Below are 18,651 nucleotides of genomic sequence, written 5' to 3'. Positions count from 1 at the left end.
CCCGCGGAGAACGTTGCCTTTGAGGCGAGGAACGGTGGACTCCCAGGACCGTATCAGCGCGGTTTGACTACCTGTTCGAGGCGAATCTGGAAGTAGTATCGTAATGCAACCATGAATGTGCATTTGGAATCTCAGAATCAGTCTGTGTGTTTGAGATAGAAGTTTGAGGTAGAAGTCTTATTGTCTCTGAGTCGAGGAACATCTGAAACCACAGGACCGTATCATAATTTGCATACGTTTGGTCAAAGTAAATCTTAGTGTGTATTTGTGGATACCCGACTTGCAAGGTTTCTTGACGAGAATATCGTGAACGATCGAGAGTACTCTAAAAGTGACTATTTGAGCAAGAAGTTTGAATAGAAGAAGGTCGTCGGTGACACATGACCGCGTAACTCGCGATCGATGATCGGTCAGTGACTTGGCAGCGACACAGAGAAAAGGATCGAACATGTTGTGCGGCACATTCAGAAAGAAGAGGAGGCATCCCGGGGACGAGTATCGATTGGTCAGATCGAACACGATGCCGAGGATCCTGTCGGGAAAGGAAGGCAGCCTGGTCGTGGTCCGAAGGACGAAATCCTCGAGGGTGGCGGCTCGTTCGTCGCATCTCAAAGATCTTCTACACACGGTAAGCCATAAATCCGCTCGATCTCGACGCGATCGGGCTGCGAACGTCTCGTGATTCCGGGGCCTCGTGACGTTTTCTATCGTAATAAAATTGACCTCGAGAATCTCGTTTCCGCCGAAGGACTCCTCGTTCACTGGTGAGAGGAAATACGGATGCGCGGTTCTGAGCTTTATCGTCCTGTATGATCCTTCGGTTTATTCGCTATATGCTGGCTCGAGAAACAGTTGTACGAAAGCTACGATCGAGTCGAAATCAACTGACCGGTTCGAGCCAACCGGAATTATTATAATTCTTATTTGCACTTTGACTGCTGCGTCATTTATGTCTAGGTGACAGATTTTTTTCACTGAAAACAATTAATTCTCAAGAAATAAAATATTCTAATGTTTCGAAATAATACATTTTTGACGTCCTGTTGTGTCATCTAAGCTCTGTTGTTTTTATTTATTTACAGAGTTCTTACATGTCAAGTACAATTAAAGGTGCAAATTATGCTTTTTAAGATAATTAAGAATAATAAGTAACGATGTAATATATGGTTCAAATCTATTTTTGCAAAGATTACGAATAAGTTTATTTCTATTTTCTTCAAACAGTGGACATTGCCATACAATTAGATCCATTTAAGTTTTGTTGAGGAGGAGGAAAGCTATGGAAGGATAGCAAGAACCAAGATCGAAGCTAGCGGAGGAATCTTATTCACCTTGTTGAGTTGTAGGTTTTCCTTGTTCGGTGGCGTTGCGCGCGAAATGTTGCTCGGAGGGTTAATTTAACAGACGCGAAGGATGAGGAGAAATTACACGCTTCTTGGAACGAATATTCCCAGTTGTTCGTTAAACGAACCGGTCGGGAAAGTACGAAGAAGCTCGATCGCGGCGTTTGAACGGCGTTTTGCTTGGTATTCATGCCGGTCAGACAATAAGGGGCCTCGCATCGGCCAAGCCGATTGCTTCTCAAAGGTCCCGGACCGTCTCGAATCTGCATACATGAATGCGAATGCGTCATGCCGTTTACATATGTATGCACGCGACGATATAGTCTCGTACCCATGTACGTACGCGTTCCGTTGCATAATTTACGGACACTGTATACAGACACGTTCGGAAGCAAGTCGGAACGAAGCAGTTTGCCAGTCAGAAATGGAATCGATTTGTTTGGCAGCCGGCAGAGAGCCCAATCGCCGTATGATTCGACCTGGAAATTCGGTTAAATCCTGATCGCTCGATTCGCGCGGATCGGGCACCTCTTAAACGGCCTTTGTTAACCCTCCAACTTGATTCCGGTTCAATCGAGTCGATTATCATCCTTAGGATTCAGCGATTCGAACTCGATGAATAGTCATAGAGATTTGCCTAACTGTATGATTTTCGATCGATAGAACTTTCTACGTACCACGACTCCCATACCATTCGATCTCTGTCTTCGTTTTCGAGATTTCTTTGATTTCGTTTGGTTCTAACGTCAAAATTGATTCCAAGGTAGTTCCAGTTTTTGATGTTTCGTTAAATGTTATGTTAATTCGTTTGTAAAATTAACAGGCTTCGAACGATCTCTCGACCCGTAACCACGCTACTAATTAAACACGCGAAGCATACGAGAGGCGTTTTCCAAAAAAAAGGAACAGGAAGTGGACAGATCGGCGATAACCTCGCTACGGAAGGTTGAAAAAGGAAGAGCGAGTAACGAGGGCGGGAATTCGTACGCGTTCCGAGAAGCTCCGGTGAACCCTTCGTTACACGATCGTTCACGGGCGAAATACAAAAGTCGGCTGCTGCGGTATCGATCCAAGGATCGAGAGATCGAGGTCCGGTCACGATCGGCCCGCGTGGCTCGACGGCCGTTCCACGAGCGTTGGTCGTCGGTCGTGGTCGTGGTCGTCGTCTTCCCGAAAGTCCCGGTGTTTCTTTTTCGGTCTAAATCCGGCCACGGAGGCGCCTGTAGGCGCTCGCAGAAGTCGCCACGAGATACTCGTGAGAGACCAAAAGGAGGTTGAGCCACCTTCGCGAGAGGTTCGCCTTATAAGGCCGTCCCTCCGGTGCCCAGCGTCCATTAGAAATCCTTTGTCGTCCCGACCTCTTTTTCCGACGGATTCTCCACCGGGGAGGAGAGGGCTCAGCCTAGAATTCGCGGGCTACCCGGGAACGAACGAGGCGACGAACTGACGCGGTGTCCTCCATCCGGCTCCAGAAGAGTTTTTAGAATAATGAGAAAGTGCGCGGAGGAAAGTGAGGTTTTTGTCCACTCGAGAGAATTGTCCGCGAGAACAACGACCGAACGACGAACGTTGAAGCAACGAGCAACGCGCCAGATGAGTCTTTTAACGCTACGTACGCTACGTCTTTTAACGTAAGAGCCCCGGATTCTTTACCAGATGAGTCTTTTCACCGGGAGGATTCTCCGCCCGGTCTCCGTGGGACCAACGAGGCGGTCCCTCGTCGCGGAGCAAGTATTGTCTACGGTTCGCGATTCCTTTGAAGATCGTGGCGAGAGTCCAGCCATTATGCTCTTTTAATAGTTAACTGTTTTGGGGTTCGTTTATACCATCGACCTGATCGAGCGAAACTACATACATTTAGCTCTTCTTAAATTTTTCCCCCATATTATCATTTTAATGCATTGTTTTGTCTTACTAATTCGCTCAATTTTGAGTACTCCATTGCACTTTGTTTAACATTCACTCTTATACAATAATATGAATGAATAACTGTGAAATTAGCTTTTTTTAAATGACTCCAGCTTTTCTGTTTCTTGTGTTAACGATGTCTCGTCAAATATAAAATAGTAAATAATTCTTATGGTCGCCTTAAACTGAACTTAAATTGCTATATTTAAAACAACGCGAAGGCTTGAAACAGAACGTAGAAACCACCCTAGTGTATTTCAATTTTAAAGAACGTCGAACGAAGCGTGGTTTACAAGCAAATATCTAACGTATAGAAATACCTAGAGTTCTCTTGTAGCAATTCCGTTCAGAATAGAGGTTAGTCTCTGCCTCCCTTCACCTCTACCCCCGAAGTGCAGGAAAAGAGGCGGAAAAAACGCTCTCGACACGGTTTCTGCAATTACCGTGGCGCTTTTTCAACGACCTTCCTCGCCAGGTAATCGCGACCACCTTTCACTATTCAACGTGCTCGAGTTTTCGATATCTCGTTCGACTCAGCGATACTTTGTTCGATCGAGAAATGGCGGGACAAATTCTAAGCTTTAATACATTAAAGTTCACGTTTTACAAAAACGAGTTTGTTCTTTTTCGTGAAGACTAAACACGTGATTATACCTAAAAAATAATTAATTATTCTAATTAAATCGTCAAGAGGCATCCATAAATGCTTACTATTACTCAATACATTCTCTTTATCGAAAAGATCTAGTTTCATCGTCCGTGATAATGGAGTTTATTTCGAGAACATTATAATTCCATCGTTTTGGAGATTTCTCCCGTTATGGGACTCATGGAATCGGATCATGGGACAAAAGTTTTGCCGAATCGGTGGAACGCCCGTCGGAAAACACGCAGTTTCATCCCGGCTGGCAATTTGTGTACGCTTGGCCCTCTTCTCTCCTTGCTCAGGATCTTCGTTCATCTTTTTTACTCGTTCCATTCTTCTCCTCTTCTTCTTCGCCGTGGTCCCCTCTCGCTGGAATTCACCTCCCTCCACGAGTCGCGAAATATCTCGACGCATTCCAACGCATCGTGTCGGTCCGATTTGGGCCCTCCTGCGGGTCTTAAGGCCCTCTTACGACTTCCCTGAACGATCAACGGTCTCCTCGACGAGGTCTATGTGCACTTGGACCCACTGTCGTATCTAAATGCATCCTTTTAAAATTTTATTTAAAGATCTGCTTAAAAGTCGATGGTTAACGGGACTGGGAACTTGAAAATTTATTCAAAGGTACCTCTAAATTTTCAGTTTATCGCTATATTTTAATACTTTGCTTCGTGTAACAGATACGAGCCTATTTCGAGATATTTAAACGTTATTTTAATAATTTAACTGTTGATCGAACAAAGAAAGTTGTTTCAGAAACGGGTCGTTTATTTTTACCTCTACAGAATAGTTAGAAATTTATATAGATCGTTACCTCTGCTTTGTCTGTACAAATCAATCGCGAAACACGAATACTTCCCGATTCGGAAGTCAAGCTATATCAAAGAGGAGAAACGATGGAACAATTTTTGTGGAAAAAGACAGATTCACCCAACCGGCAACAGCTGCGATCTCGTTTTTAGATCTGTCCTGGCTTACACGACACCTCCAAATGCGTTTCTTTCCGCTTTCTTCCCGTAACCTTCTATTAGTGTCTCGCTGGAGCAGCATTCCCTTGAAAATTGCGCAATCGTGGCTCGATCCAATGCGTCGAGCGTTCTATTAGTGCAATGAACGCGGTGGATGCGGTTCGACGAACTTCCATCGTTACGTTGTGTCCTATATTCCGTTATCAGGTCGTCGTTAAACCAGTTAACTCCATTCTTCGACCGATAACGCGATTTCGCGGGTCGCCTCGTCGCGTTTGCGAAGCTTGCGCAATCGAGTTCCCAGAATCATCGGTCTGGTTCTACTTCATCAAGTTATTCGACGAAAAAATGGCAAACACCCCCCATAACTCAGTCATGCAACAACCACTGATAATATATGTACCAATAACTGATAACCTTAAAACACAAGAACAGTACACTATAAAATATTTTGCATATAAGGAGTAGGTTGTATTATCATTAATCAAAAGAATTCTTTTCTACAGAAAAATTTCATTTGATACGTGTGTCTATGACTACCCAAATGTCCAAATATTGGAAATAATTATTTTTGAGAATTAAAGAAGAATCTAAGAATTTTTAAAAAGTAGATAAAACGTTACTAAGCGGTTGAAAAATAAATCTTTTAAAAACTATGTTTGGCACGTAAACGAGTACAGTACGAGATGATTAAAAAATTCCTTCATAATAAAGGACGCACGGTCACCGTATCTATAATCTAATAGACGCTCCATAATCTATAATCTAACCCTTTTGATTCGTGTGCGAGCCTCTTATCGATGCATAGTCGTAGATATCGTACCTGATCTGCGGTAGGTCGTTAGAATATATCTTTCGACGTGTTTCCTTGCTAAGCAACATTACTTACGGTCTGTTGAAGATACAAGAGATGTCTATAAGGACAGTCGACGGACTTATGAGATATCCATCGTGCCGTGGCACTGCATTTGGAGCAATATGTACGACTCGGTAGGTTTAGGCTGAGAAAAGCCAAGATGTTTTATCTGGCCACGGCATCCGCGGTGCAATTTCATTGATGGTGGTCGGCGATTCGTTTGACTCTGTTTGTTCGATGCTCTTTACCTCGCACGGCCTCCTCTAGATTGGTTTACGCCGGTTTCAATTTGTGGCGCCGTCCGCGGGAGCTTCTTCTAATTACCGCTAATTAGAGATGATGCTGTAAGTGCTCCGTTGGCTTGTTGAAAGGAATTCCCTCGACTATTGGCGTCGCCTAGTTTCCAGGAACGTTACTTTTCCGGAAGTCGAATAGACGATCTGAAAACCATCCTTTGTCTTGCATTGCCTGCCCCAATTTTTACGCGTTTCGATATTACGATCGTTTTATTTCGTGTTCCGAATCTCGCAGGAACAATTGTTTTATTTTCGCATGCCCATTTTAGTAGCACTAATTTGTTAACAAACTACAGACACACAGAAAAAAAATGATAAAACCACATTTTCCCCAACTATTCGAAAAGAGGGCAGTATATTGGTAAGAAAATGAGAGTTGTCAATAGTTGAGATCGTTGATACCGCGTTTGCATGGAACAACGAAAAGGAAACTCGGTCGCGGGGACAGTCGTGTGTCTTTCGCGTTGCATAAAGGTTTTCAAACAAATATGACGATTCTAAGAGTGGTTAAACCGAGCTCACATGCGCATTTCACTGGGCGTGGTCGTCGGACTGTACTGGATTTAATCCCCGCGACAACGCCGACGAGCCTCGATCTGCGTTGCCGCAGGATCCTCTGGCGCAGTAAACTATCGAATTCATGGGTCGATATCTCGTTAAACTGCCTCTAAACGCGAACCTCGAGAGAACGTTACGAGCCACGCTTTACATACCATTCTTCGGAGAAAGTCGGTTATTTTGTCGTTACTAACATTGACTATTACTCGTGGCTGGGGATCTCTTAGAGGATCGCGAAACATCGGTTCTAGAATCAATTTGAATGGGTTTGTGTTATTGTTTCCTTTCAGAAAATCAATTTCTGGCCTTATATTTGTATTCGAACCGCTGGATCCTTTTGTTCCCCGTTTTTTGGAGCCAAGGGTTCATTTAGATGCTGGAGTAAGTTTTTTAATCTTCGAAAGAAGATGAATTTCATAAAAGTTTCTGGTCCGCAACTAAAATCGCTTATAGTCTTAGTTTTACGAATATTTCTACCACGTTATTCAGTACTTTTATCAATTTCTGAAAAGTAATATATTTGCTGTGTATTACCAGATCTTATTTTTAGAACAACATTCGTTGATTTAGAAATACTTTACTGTGAACTGTTCGAGAAAAAAATAATCATAATAGTGAATAATAAATAGAAAGAGTATTATCTTTTTACTGGTCAAGCTTTAATTCTTTTACGTGAAGAATGATGAACAAACCGGTTTCTGGTATTATATTGCATCATCAAAAAGTAATATCCAGTGGGGGATTTAAGTTTTTTCTATGCCAAACTATTATATTGGGGTTGTTTGTTCGTCGTTGATTCATAAATTGAAACACCATAATTTTTTCGAGTAAAAAATTTCTCTTTCCACTTGTCTCTAGAATCAGATGTGAATATTCTTCGTAAAATTAGATAATGTTAATTGTTTTCTCGAAACTTTTTCACCGAAACTCGGTTTGCTCGCTGTTGGGCGTCGTTTTTCTGGCTGGCGGTATGAGGGAATCCTGAAAGGACGCTAAGGTCCTGTCGTGGGATAGTCTCCGCTTCCCAGGGACCCTTTTGGCCCCGGTAAGTTCGTGCGGCGTTTATTTCTGTGCCCCCTTCCCTTCCTCCGTGCCCGTTGCTTCGTACCTTTTCCTCCTTCTGCTCGTAAGAGATGTAAATCTTTCGAGATGAACTCTTGGCTCTTGCATCAGCGGACAACTTCAAAGGTCCGAATGTCTGGCCAAGCTGTTTTGGTCCATGGAACGGTCGCACGGTTCTTGGCAACGGTGTTAAAAATTAACGGCGCACTTTTGTGCTGTCTGTGGTTTTGTCGAGGAACAAACGAATCCGCGAGGCCCGTGAACGTTATGTTACCCGGACATTGTAATTTTTCTTCCCATTGTTGCAGCGTTGAGGGTCACTCTGAAACGCCTCATTAACGTTCGCGAACATCGCGGAAGAATATAAATCGAGACAGAACTGTGGATTGTCATACTCTGTCACTATCACGGCTTAACGATGACTGGTGCATACATTTCGGTGTCAACGTAATTGGTATTAACGCGAACTCATGTTGGACATGTTCAAAATGCGTTCCATTTAACGTGTCTGTCCTTTTTCAAATTTATTGCATAGGAATTGAGATGTTAATCAAATTTTTATGAGATTATCGAAAAGTGATCAAGTAGTTTTACTCTGAACAAAATTATCTACATTAAATTAGAGCTGTAATTATGAAAGTTTAGTGCATTCTGTTCGTTAAAAGTAGCATTTCTATTGGGTTTTGAAATGCAACAAAATATCTCGTTAAACGCAGAATATAAATTGAAATGTAAATGTTGATGGATACAAACTTCCAACTGTTTTAAAGCCACAGATGACACTCGCTCGTAATAGGATTAAATGAGATTTTAGAAATGTAGAATAATGGGTATACGACTTCGGAATCGCATGGGATTAGAGAGGTTTAACTCTTTGCATTCCCACTTCTGTGCGACAATCGTCCAGCGAGTCCAGCTTATTTCTGGTTTAAGGACTTTTAAATGTGGAAATAATAGCTTCTAAATCTCGCAAAATATAGAGAAATCAGTAGTACCCTTAGTATACTCCTTAATGCATCTGACAGGACAAACTTTAAGATATTCAGGGTGTTCCCGTGTTAAATGCTCAATATACAAGGTGTTTCGTATTTTTTCGTACATGCTTTAGCAGTGTGTTCTGCAAGTAAAACTAAGATTAAAATGTTATATGACAAAAAATCCATAAATGCTTTCTTAAGAAGTTATAACAAAAATATGAACTGGGAAACTCGATTGAGATTCAAAACCTCAAAATAGGGAACCTGTATTAAATGGTAAAACAAATTTTTCTCCTGGAAGTATATTTTCGTCAATAGACTTCCTATATTCCTATATTTTTATGACTTCATAAGTAAATATCTCTCGAAGCAAGCAAAAATGTGTTCGTTTCAGGATTCTATATCCGTATCTCAAGCTTGAGCATTTAATCCAAGGAACACCCCGCGTAATAAAGTCCAAGACTGTCCGTAGATCGTCGATCTTGCTTTCTCGATTACATCGTTCGTTCGATCGCTATCGTCGGGACGCATGGGACCGGATCATGGACCGAGTATCGCTCTATCGAAAGCGAGAACCTAGGAAGCGCATTAGCGTCTAAAAAGTGTTACAGACGTTAACGGTTACAGAAGAAAAGGACGAGACCCCCGTGAGAAGCGTCAGAGATTTCGACACATTGTTTCCATTCGCACCTATCTCGTCCGGGCCACGAATTTCTTGTTAACTCCCACGCGTCTCGCGGGGCCTGGCTCGGAGAAACGACGAGGTCGCGTTCTCTAGGTGCATTCAACTCGTCCAGACGCGTTGGTGGGGCTTAATGGGCAGCATGACGTTCCGTGAACACCGGCAATCATGAGTTACGCGTATCGACTCGAATACGCGCGAACTCCATAGGACGGGAGCATAATGCCACGGGAACGCTACGGTCGTCGTGGCCTGTTTCAATTTAATGCACAATTGCTCTCTCCGTTTCACCGGGCCGTGTTTCCTTTCCTCGCTGCACGGCTCGTCGGCGTAACGTCGGCCCGTATCTGTGTCAGTCCTGGCTGCGTTTCCAGGATAATGCAACCATGCGAAATGGGGTTCGTTGTTCCTTGCGGCCGCGCACGCCACCCATACCAACGCCGTTGGGTAACACGGTTTCGTAACGCTTCGATCGCGGATTAGTTGAAGCTTGGTTTGCTTTATCCGATCGAGCATTCGTTGCGATTATCGTAACTTTTCAGCAACGTTCGGGCTGTCCGCGCGTTCACCCTGTTCGCTGCATGCTTATGGTATCGACATCGGTACGCGGTACCTCATTGTATTAACGCAGTGTTTCGGATTTAAATGCTGCACAAAATACGCCAACGTCTCGTTTAGGAGATATATTATCGATCTTTAACCACTTGAGCCTAAAATTTAAACAAAACTGCCCAGCCTTCGAGCCATTCCACGGTGGCACGTGGTGTTTACATTTGGTCCGACTACCTGACCAGTCTCACACGTGGTCGTAGGGCAAAGGGTTAAGAATTAAAAGTGAATCTTGTCACAAAAAAGTAAATGTCGGGAACGTACAATCGAGAGAGACTGTTTCTTCGAATTTCGAGAATGCATTTCTGACCGTGTCCACGATAAGTGCATTACGCAATCAGGAGTATGCTAATCGCATCCTCGAACCGCGGAGGGGTAAATTATCAGTAGTTTCTTCCTGACACGGATCTTGGAAAACCGCTATTACCAACGACCGATAATCAAGCGATAACGATCGTCCGTCGTCCAGCTCCGAGCGTGGCGTGCACCGTAGAATGCATTTGCATGCATCGGGGTATCTCAGATTACGGCGTGGGGCGCTTTTAATTGGTGCACACGGCGTGATTGCGCCTGAATGCAACGAACCGGTGCAACTGCATCCTCCTTGCCGGCTAGCCGAATTCTTCGAGCGCTACGATCGAATGCAAACTCGATACTGCAGCCGCAGAGAATTATTCGTGACTCGACGGTGATTGCATTCGACGAATTCTGCGGCGATGTCGAGGCACGCTGCAGCACAATTTGCCCGACGAAATTGATTGTAATCGTCAGTCAGTGACGCTAGTTACGGAGAGAGCGACAATATTTGCGCGAATGTAACGACATCGAGTTAATTATGCTAATAAATACGTTGCTTGATGTTCGTTACAGCGACGTATAATTACTTTAAACGTTTGCTTGTAATTTTCGAATTACGTATTTCGGCTGTACAATATTTGTTTTTTTTTTTTAATTGAAAGCTTATCGTTGCATCGACAACGAGGTCATTAGTGACATAGATTATTATTTATCTATGATTAAATAGATTCGTAGAGTGGTTTGTTGCTATGGATGAATTTGAGGATATTCATCGCAGTCTTGGTATTATTAACATTTTGACTGCCACATAATTTGTAATTTATTGATTCGATAGTCTTCGTGTACGAAGGAATTCTTTTTTAAAATCAGAGGTAAGAAACGAAACTACATTATGGTAATTTCGACCAGTTGTAGTATAAGTTTGTATTCTCATTCAAAATGATGCACAATTTAATTGTGAATTAAATTAAGAAATAGTAGACAAAAAGTTCCACATTTGTATTCGGTGATCTCTGGTTGATAATAATATTCTGAGAGATTGAAAAAAACGAGGAAAATGCAGGGGTCGTTTTCCAGGGCCGATGGTGCATTCGATATTACTGTTTCATCCGACGATTGCATCGGCCCGCGCATTTCTCCCCGAAGATTCCCATTCGGTTGCCGCGATGTCGCGTCGCGACGCAGACCGACGATAACGCGGTGTCGTTGGCTGCTTCGATCGAATGGCAACATCGTGGCAACGAACGGAGGCGAAATCAATTAACTCGGCCACGTGTGTGGACGCACACGAACCTGACCTCCCATTTTCCATTGTGCACAGGCGTAGTAGTAAGCGTAGTACAACCTACGGAGTTACGTACGCTCTCCCGTACGTATATAGTATATAGCAACGTTGTCCTGAACGAGCGGCCCGTACCGCGTACATTAGCCGCGTGGGTTGCCATGGGCAACCCATGACTAACACACGGTTCCAGCATCACGTGTCTCACCCATCGTCCGTCCCTTTCTATCGTGGTTCGCGCCAGTGCCGTGCCCATTGATGGCGCTGCATGCCATCCGGATGCATCTAGAGCCTCTGGAAGACGAAACTCGAGAGATTAAACGAAAAGAATTTAGGGATACGATTCTCTGTACCATTTTCTAGGATCTAAACTTCTGATTAGCCAACACTTTCTAGGAATAATAAATTATTCACGAACTTACACGAAGTCAGTCGAGGATTGAAGATAGGTACTCACAAAGGTATCATAAATTAGAGGCGTATACAATTATCAAAACGGACTTTTCATCGTTGTGTATAATTTGAAACACAATAGGAAATGAATCTTTCATATTCGTTTCTTGATATTTTCCCAAATAATGAGAAAAAGATAGTCAACGAACAATTTATTTGAACGTGGTTGTTAAGATTACTTGGTTAAAATTGAATTACGTACACCATCGCGGTTTCAAATTACTAGTTACGACACTGCGGGTCATTCCTCTTCCTCCCGTGAATTATGCCCATCTTCTTCTAAGGTATTTCGCCTCTCCAAGTGTCCGTGCCCTAGCATCGGGTTCGTTCTTCCCCTCCTTGTCATTCTTATCGTGGCATACTTGCCATTTTCCTCGGTCCTCTTTCCTCCACGGTGGGACCGAGCTCAGGGATGTAGTACACTGGTTCGTTGCGATTCAACGACGTATGAGTTACGGGGACGTGGCTTACGTAATGTTTCACGAATTTACAGGGTGGTCCGAATTATCGATTTTCCAAACCCGATGTGTAACGTACGTTTGCTTTACTGCCTACCATTACCTGTTTATTTTGCTCGAACAAGGTTAACTCCGTTTTGTCGCAAATATAATGGGATTGCAAACAAGAAATATATCTCGTTTTAAAGATTGTTTTACCAAATATTTATAAATCACCAAGGGGTGTCCCTCCCCTTAGATTCGCCCCTGTTACAAATAGCGTGTATCAGCTGTAAAGAATAATTTATAAAAAGAAAACACAATTGGTATTCTGATAGTAGAATAATTGTCTCGGTGTGCATCAAAAGCGTTAGGGTGGGCACAAAGGGGTAAGAACACACGAGCAATTAAGGCAACGTAATGCATAAACCGATGGAATTCCCAACGCTCCATGACTTGGCTTTTCGCTTCGATGTAGCCTCTCGTTTCCCATAAGAGCGTTCTTATCGCGAGGTCAATTTTTCCGTGGGTCCTTATCGACAATTTGTTTCGAAAGATGTATCCGTATCGGATCCCGGTCATAAACATATAACGACGAAATCCCCGGCACGAAGAAAGTCGCTATTTCTGGGATCCCTCGGGGCGTTAGATCCAGGGTCTCGACTGAAAACGGATCGTCCCTGAACTCGTAGTGACTTCACGCAAAAGGGAAGGGGTCAGGGAACTGGGGAGAGGGAGGGCGCAGCGAGTCGGACAGAGACGGAGGATCGCTGGTGGGGGAGTACGAAGGACAAGAGGGGGAGGGAGAGAAACGGAATAGGGATGCTGCTCCTGGAGAGAGACAGCACGAGGCAAGGAAAGAGAAGGTTGTTTCTGGCCACCCTCGTTACGAATCTTTTCTCTAGCTTCGAACCGCGGCATTCGCCGTTTTCCGGCGTACTTTGAAAGAGAAATCGCGACGGAGGAGGTCGGGAAATACGGAGAAGGAAGGAACACACCGGGAGGTCAAGCAGAAGCGTGGCGGAATAGCGTCGAAGAAAGGAGGAAGTCGTGAGAAACAGAGTCGAGCACGAAATATAACGAGGATAGCGAGAACAGCAGGAGAGAAAGTAAGTCCGAGGGAAAGAAGGACAGAGGAGAACGTTAGAGCTGGCTGATAAAAGAAACAGAACGTAGCCCACAAAGGGAGGGAGGAAGATGGCGCGAAGGGCTACGGCGATAGAGTTGCGTGTGGGAAAAGAGAGGGCGCGAGGAGCGCTGTGCATAAGAAAGGAGACGGAGCGTCGAACGGACGCGCGATAGAGGAGGAGAAGGAAGAAATTAAAGGGAGAAGGGAGCTTAAACGAGAGAAAGATGAACGTAACGAGTGACGAATCGCTGGAAAAGGACGACGAGCGCACAGCGCTGCCACAACGAACGACCGCGAGAGAGGGGGAAGGAACGATACGTGCGAGAGAGACGGATATGAGGGAGAGTGACGACAGTCGTGGCGTTCACGAGAGCGAACGAGAAAGCACGACTGTTCAAAAAGAGAGGGAGTGAGGAGACGAGCGGGTCCGGTGGTCAGACAGCGAGAAGAGACGGCAGTAGAGACGAGACAGAGCGCGCCCACCGAGCCGCCTCCATACCACCTCCAGCATTCCCGGCCTGCACACACAGTTGCAGCTGCACCGCCGCCGTGGCTCGCTCGTGTGCACACGCGAGACTGCGCGCGCGTCCGTCTCTCGGTCGCAATCATCTCGCCGGTACGCTTTTAACGACGCGGCGGCCTCTTCCCTTGGATATCGAAGCGTGTCGCGTGTGAATTTTACCCTCGATCGGAGTGTGTCGTGTCGAAGAGCAACCAGTTTCACCCTGTGCGTCGAACGCGAGGCGAAGAATTCATCTCGAACGAACCGTGACGTTCACGGAATCTGGACGCGGAAAACGGTCGACGCCTACGAGGACCCAGGCTCTCCCCGCGATCTCGAAGCGTTTTCTATCGGTGGTGATCGGTCGGTGAGACACGGTGCTTCCTTCCTCTCTTTTCCGCCCTTATCGAACCGCGCCACCGGCGTACGTGCACGTGCATCCGAGCGCTGGTCGCGCGCAATATCGAGGCTTCGATCTTGAGAGCAAACCCGTCGTCTCGTTAGCGCGATATTACACCGGGACGGCCAGAAAAAGGTTTGACATTTCGCAAATGTCAGCGGCTGCCGGCGGCGGAGTGGCTTCCGCGTAGTCGGAGCACGGCTCGCGATAAACGATAAGAAAAAGGACCGTGGATTTCAGTGCCCGCCGACTCTCTGTCCGCGGATTTGTCTCGCGCGGTACTTTGGTCGCGCGTTTTGCGATCGAACGCGAGACATGTGATACCCCGCGGGTCCCAGCGAGGTAACACGCTACGCACGGGCCACGCATTATCTCGTCGGCGGGCCCACAGGCTCCCAAGGACTTCGACATGGACTGGATGAGGAGGCAGGACATGAAGGAGGAGTCACCGGAAACTCCTACTGTTCTGACACCGGATGAGACCGACGAGTGCTACTTCGAGGAAGACACCTCGATAGACGAGGGCATGGTACGTGATTTGCGTGGCTCTTGTCGCTACACGCGATTTTCAGCTCTTTCTGTATACTAATAATCGAACCGAGTAAGCAGTTTTCTAATTACCGTCTGAGAAGTTGAGTAATATGCCCAAAAACATAAAAAATTTGATTAAATCGATTTTATTATATTTAATAGACTTAGCAGATATAAAAAGAACAGTTTGTGTTATCCAAATACTCCATTTTTGTTTTGAATAATGATAGACAGGTTATGTTTTATCGACAAGATAATTGATATTGAGCATTTTATAGAATATGAACAATCTCTGTTGCATTTTTTTATAATTATAAAAATTCAAGTCTGAGTATTCAAATACATCGTTGAAATTCTTCTAAAATTGTTAGTACGTTTTGATGTAATAAAATCCTTTTTTGACGGAACTTTAACTTTAGTTATTGCTAAATAAATACAACTTGTAATTCAATTATGTGAAATAACTCCATTTCTACGAGGGAAGTTTGTGTTTAGCAATATTCTTCTCTAATTGGTTGGAAATTGCAATACCGTACCGTGTATAAATATTCATTATTATAGCGATAAATATTTATATACGTATAAATATAGCTAGTTGGATCGTAAATTCGGAGCTCGAGAATCGAATTTCTGGAACGAACTAATGTAAAAATTTTAAATCGTAAATCGTACAAGGGAACCACAATTAGCGTCGAGTATCCAGCGAAAGGGTTGTATTATTATTAACCCTTTGCGGTCCTGCGTCCAGACTGTCTGGGCATTGCATTTAGTTCTAATCGGTTTTACGCTGAGAAAGTTTGGTCAACGAAATTTATGACCATTTTATTTTTCTGCTGGATGGTTAATCGAGTTCATGAACGTTTTATTATAGCTCTCAACCCTGTCTTTTAGGTCTTGATCGGTATATGTAATTCGTATAAACCTAAGATTATAATTACGACATTAATAAGAATTAATTGTATTTTTAAATTTGCATTTAGAGATACTACCCTGTTACAATATATTAAAATTTCAACCAGGTCCAAAATGTTACTCCAACTTGAGAAATTAAAGAATTTCGAAGGAGAAGGATCGATGTATAGCGGTGCCAAGGTCATTTCAAGGCTACTTACAGTTTTTTTACGCGACACATGGTATATTTTTTTCACAGGTTCATAAAGGACAACGATACGAGTTCAACCATATCATATTTTGTATGCGTCTAATCGGCAACTGCACTTCTGTCAGGTGATCCAGAGAACCATGTTACGCGATCCATCTTTTTTTCTCCTATGTCATATTTTCTGACCACGTGTCTTTTAAAAACACGAGGGCATTAAATCGATTATCGTTGGATCGGCCGTAAAGATTTTATGGAATGATTTCTTAAATCTTCAGATCTAATAGCCCTGGATTTTTATTATACAGATATTTTAAAGATACAGTTTTTAACTGTTGGTCAAAAAATCTTTAAGATACGAGTAAAAAATTAGGGCAAAATTTTAGAACGTCATTTTTAAAACATTCTTTTATTAAAAAATGCATTACAGTTACGAATAGTTCAGTAAAGTTCCCTTGTATTTACAAATTGTCCAACAGAATCATACGGACACACGATATGATTGAACTCGTATCGTATTATATCAATCGGTGGAAAAAGTATGCCATGTATCATACAAAAAAAATGTAACTGATCTTGAAATGATCTAGATCTCGGTCTCCTTCATAGTTCTTCAACCTCTCGAAAGTAGTGTTTACAAAATTCAATACTGAATTGCATTTAAAGATTAAAATGATTAAAAAAATGAGTCTTGTCTCTCTGTTAATATCTACGAATAATAGGGGCACCATTAATTAAGCACGATTCCTTACAGTTCGTTTTCAACGCCGTTTATTCATCGTTTGATCGAAGACTTTCGCTAAAATCCGATCGACCGATTAGCGCGAAGAGAACCGGTCCGCGAATGGTTAAACGCTTGTCGCGAGAAATCGTCAAACGATTGCGCAATAGCGAACAGTTTGTCCCGTTTGAAACTGGTGTCAACGTGTCCGTGGGGCCTGTTATTAATGGAAAAGTCTGCTCGTTAATTTAATGCGTCGCCACGCATGGAGGACGTTTAGAAAGTTTGCTCCGTAACGCGGAACGACGATCTTCGCGCGGAAGGACTCGTTCCTCTCGCGTCACTTGCGAAGGAAGGTCTCTTTGTGCCTGGAATCCGCTATACTTTGCCCAACGAGACGAGACAGCAAACAAAAGCAAACGCCCAAACGATGAAACGGGTCGAACGTCAATGTTAACAATCGATGCACAAAGATAAAACTATCCTTTGGCTGTCTCGTCTGGTTGGACAAGGTTTGGAGATGTTTGTTTGGAAGAGTTATCATCGAAAGTAAAATTTTAGTAGACATGGTCTTTAGTACATCACGAACGTTCAATACAGATTATATGTAATTCTGAATCTTTTCATGCATACATGTGCATACATTGATTTGCTTCGATTATATACTCTGAATTTTTGCTCAAATCATAGTGTGAAAAGTTTAGTGGTGTATTTGACGTTTCACAACATTCCCAATGACAGTAAACTGTTAGACATACAACTATGGAACTTGTCTCTGGCTACAGTATTTAAAACCATGCGAAACCTTACTGATAAATTAGATTTGCACCCAGAGTTCTTGTTAGGAACCTTGCTGGTCCCTAGTTAGCACCAATTTCCCGCATGTTAAGAACAGAGACGAACAAAGTTTCATTCAGCTAATAGATAACCAATAAGGCAAACATACAGCAACGTATTCGTCACGTTTATTGATCGAACAGTTAACCCTTCGTTAGTTGCGTGGGTGACATGTGTCACACACTCCCGTATTTCTTTTCATAGCTCTAAAGTGGTTTGAGTTAGCAACGCGTAGCTTTCGGTAACTCCGCAGCAGCGTGCAAGAAAACATTTTATACTGTTCTTCTTGGTTTTCTATAAAAATTTCTCCAAATTTACTGTCTTTACTATTGAAAAACCTACACACTACTTAGGACAGAATTACCAGAAAGATGTGTGTATGAAACGGTTTGAGATGAGACTATTTGAAAATATATATAGAAAATTAGTTCGAGTAAATTAATTCAGATTCTTTAACGATAAAGTTGCATTTAATTTATTTCGATGATGTTTTCTCGTGAAAAAAAAATAAAGAATGGGTGACAACAAATAAATTTTACTCGTTCGTTGCGAAATATCTTGTTTTGTTTAAGTAATTTTGTATTATTTATTCGTTGTCCGACATAGTGGTCTGGATGAAAATTTTGCTCGTCACCGACCGGGATTAATCTTGAATTTTCGCCCCGTGGCAAGCATCGAAAAGCGTATCTTCGCTCGGTGCCCTATCTCGTGGCTCGCGATTCTATTATGCGCTCGGTCTCGTGCGTTTCCTCGTAATAATTGCCACGAGCCGCACCGTATCGCGTATCCGCGGCCAATAATAATTCAAATTAACGATGCTGGATGTTGCGCCGACCCACGGGGCACGCGATCCAGCCGTACTTTTTCCATTCTTACCGTCAGCCAATCGAGATCCACCGGCGAGGATTTAGGTCCGCCATCAATTTTGCTTTATCTCACCTTGACCCTTTCCCCTCTTTTTAATCTTTACGACGCTCCGAGAAGCTAAAAGTTATTACGACGCTTCCTTCCGGCGATGCGCCGTATAATTGTTATGGTTTCGCCGCGCAAAGTTGGGG

At 43.5% G+C, this 18,651-nt stretch overlaps 1 protein-coding gene across 4 annotated transcripts in view; it reads left to right on the top strand.

Moving 5' to 3' along the window:
* The window catches only part of LOC143340235 (uncharacterized), a 230,975-nt gene that overhangs the window by 109,016 nt on the left and 103,308 nt on the right, over window positions 1-18,651 (top strand). The window contains exon 1 of one of the 4 annotated variants that reach the window (XM_076761944.1): window positions 239-628. The exons of 2 other annotated variants lie outside the window; for them this stretch is intronic. In XM_076761944.1, the coding sequence (XP_076618059.1) occupies window positions 449-628 (180 nt within the window). In that variant the 5' untranslated portion in view covers window positions 239-448. Of the gene's footprint in view, window positions 1-238; window positions 629-13,966; window positions 14,935-18,651 lie in introns of those variants that run through there. One more of the 4 variants, XM_076761945.1, reaches the window with a different exon arrangement.

This window comes from Colletes latitarsis, chromosome 3, assembly GCF_051014445.1.
Source record: "Colletes latitarsis isolate SP2378_abdomen chromosome 3, iyColLati1, whole genome shotgun sequence".
In the NCBI taxonomy this organism is placed as follows: Eukaryota; Metazoa; Arthropoda; class Insecta; order Hymenoptera; family Colletidae; genus Colletes; species Colletes latitarsis.
The sequence above is the reverse complement of the archived record's forward strand: the minus strand, read 5'-3'. Positions and strand labels throughout refer to the sequence as shown.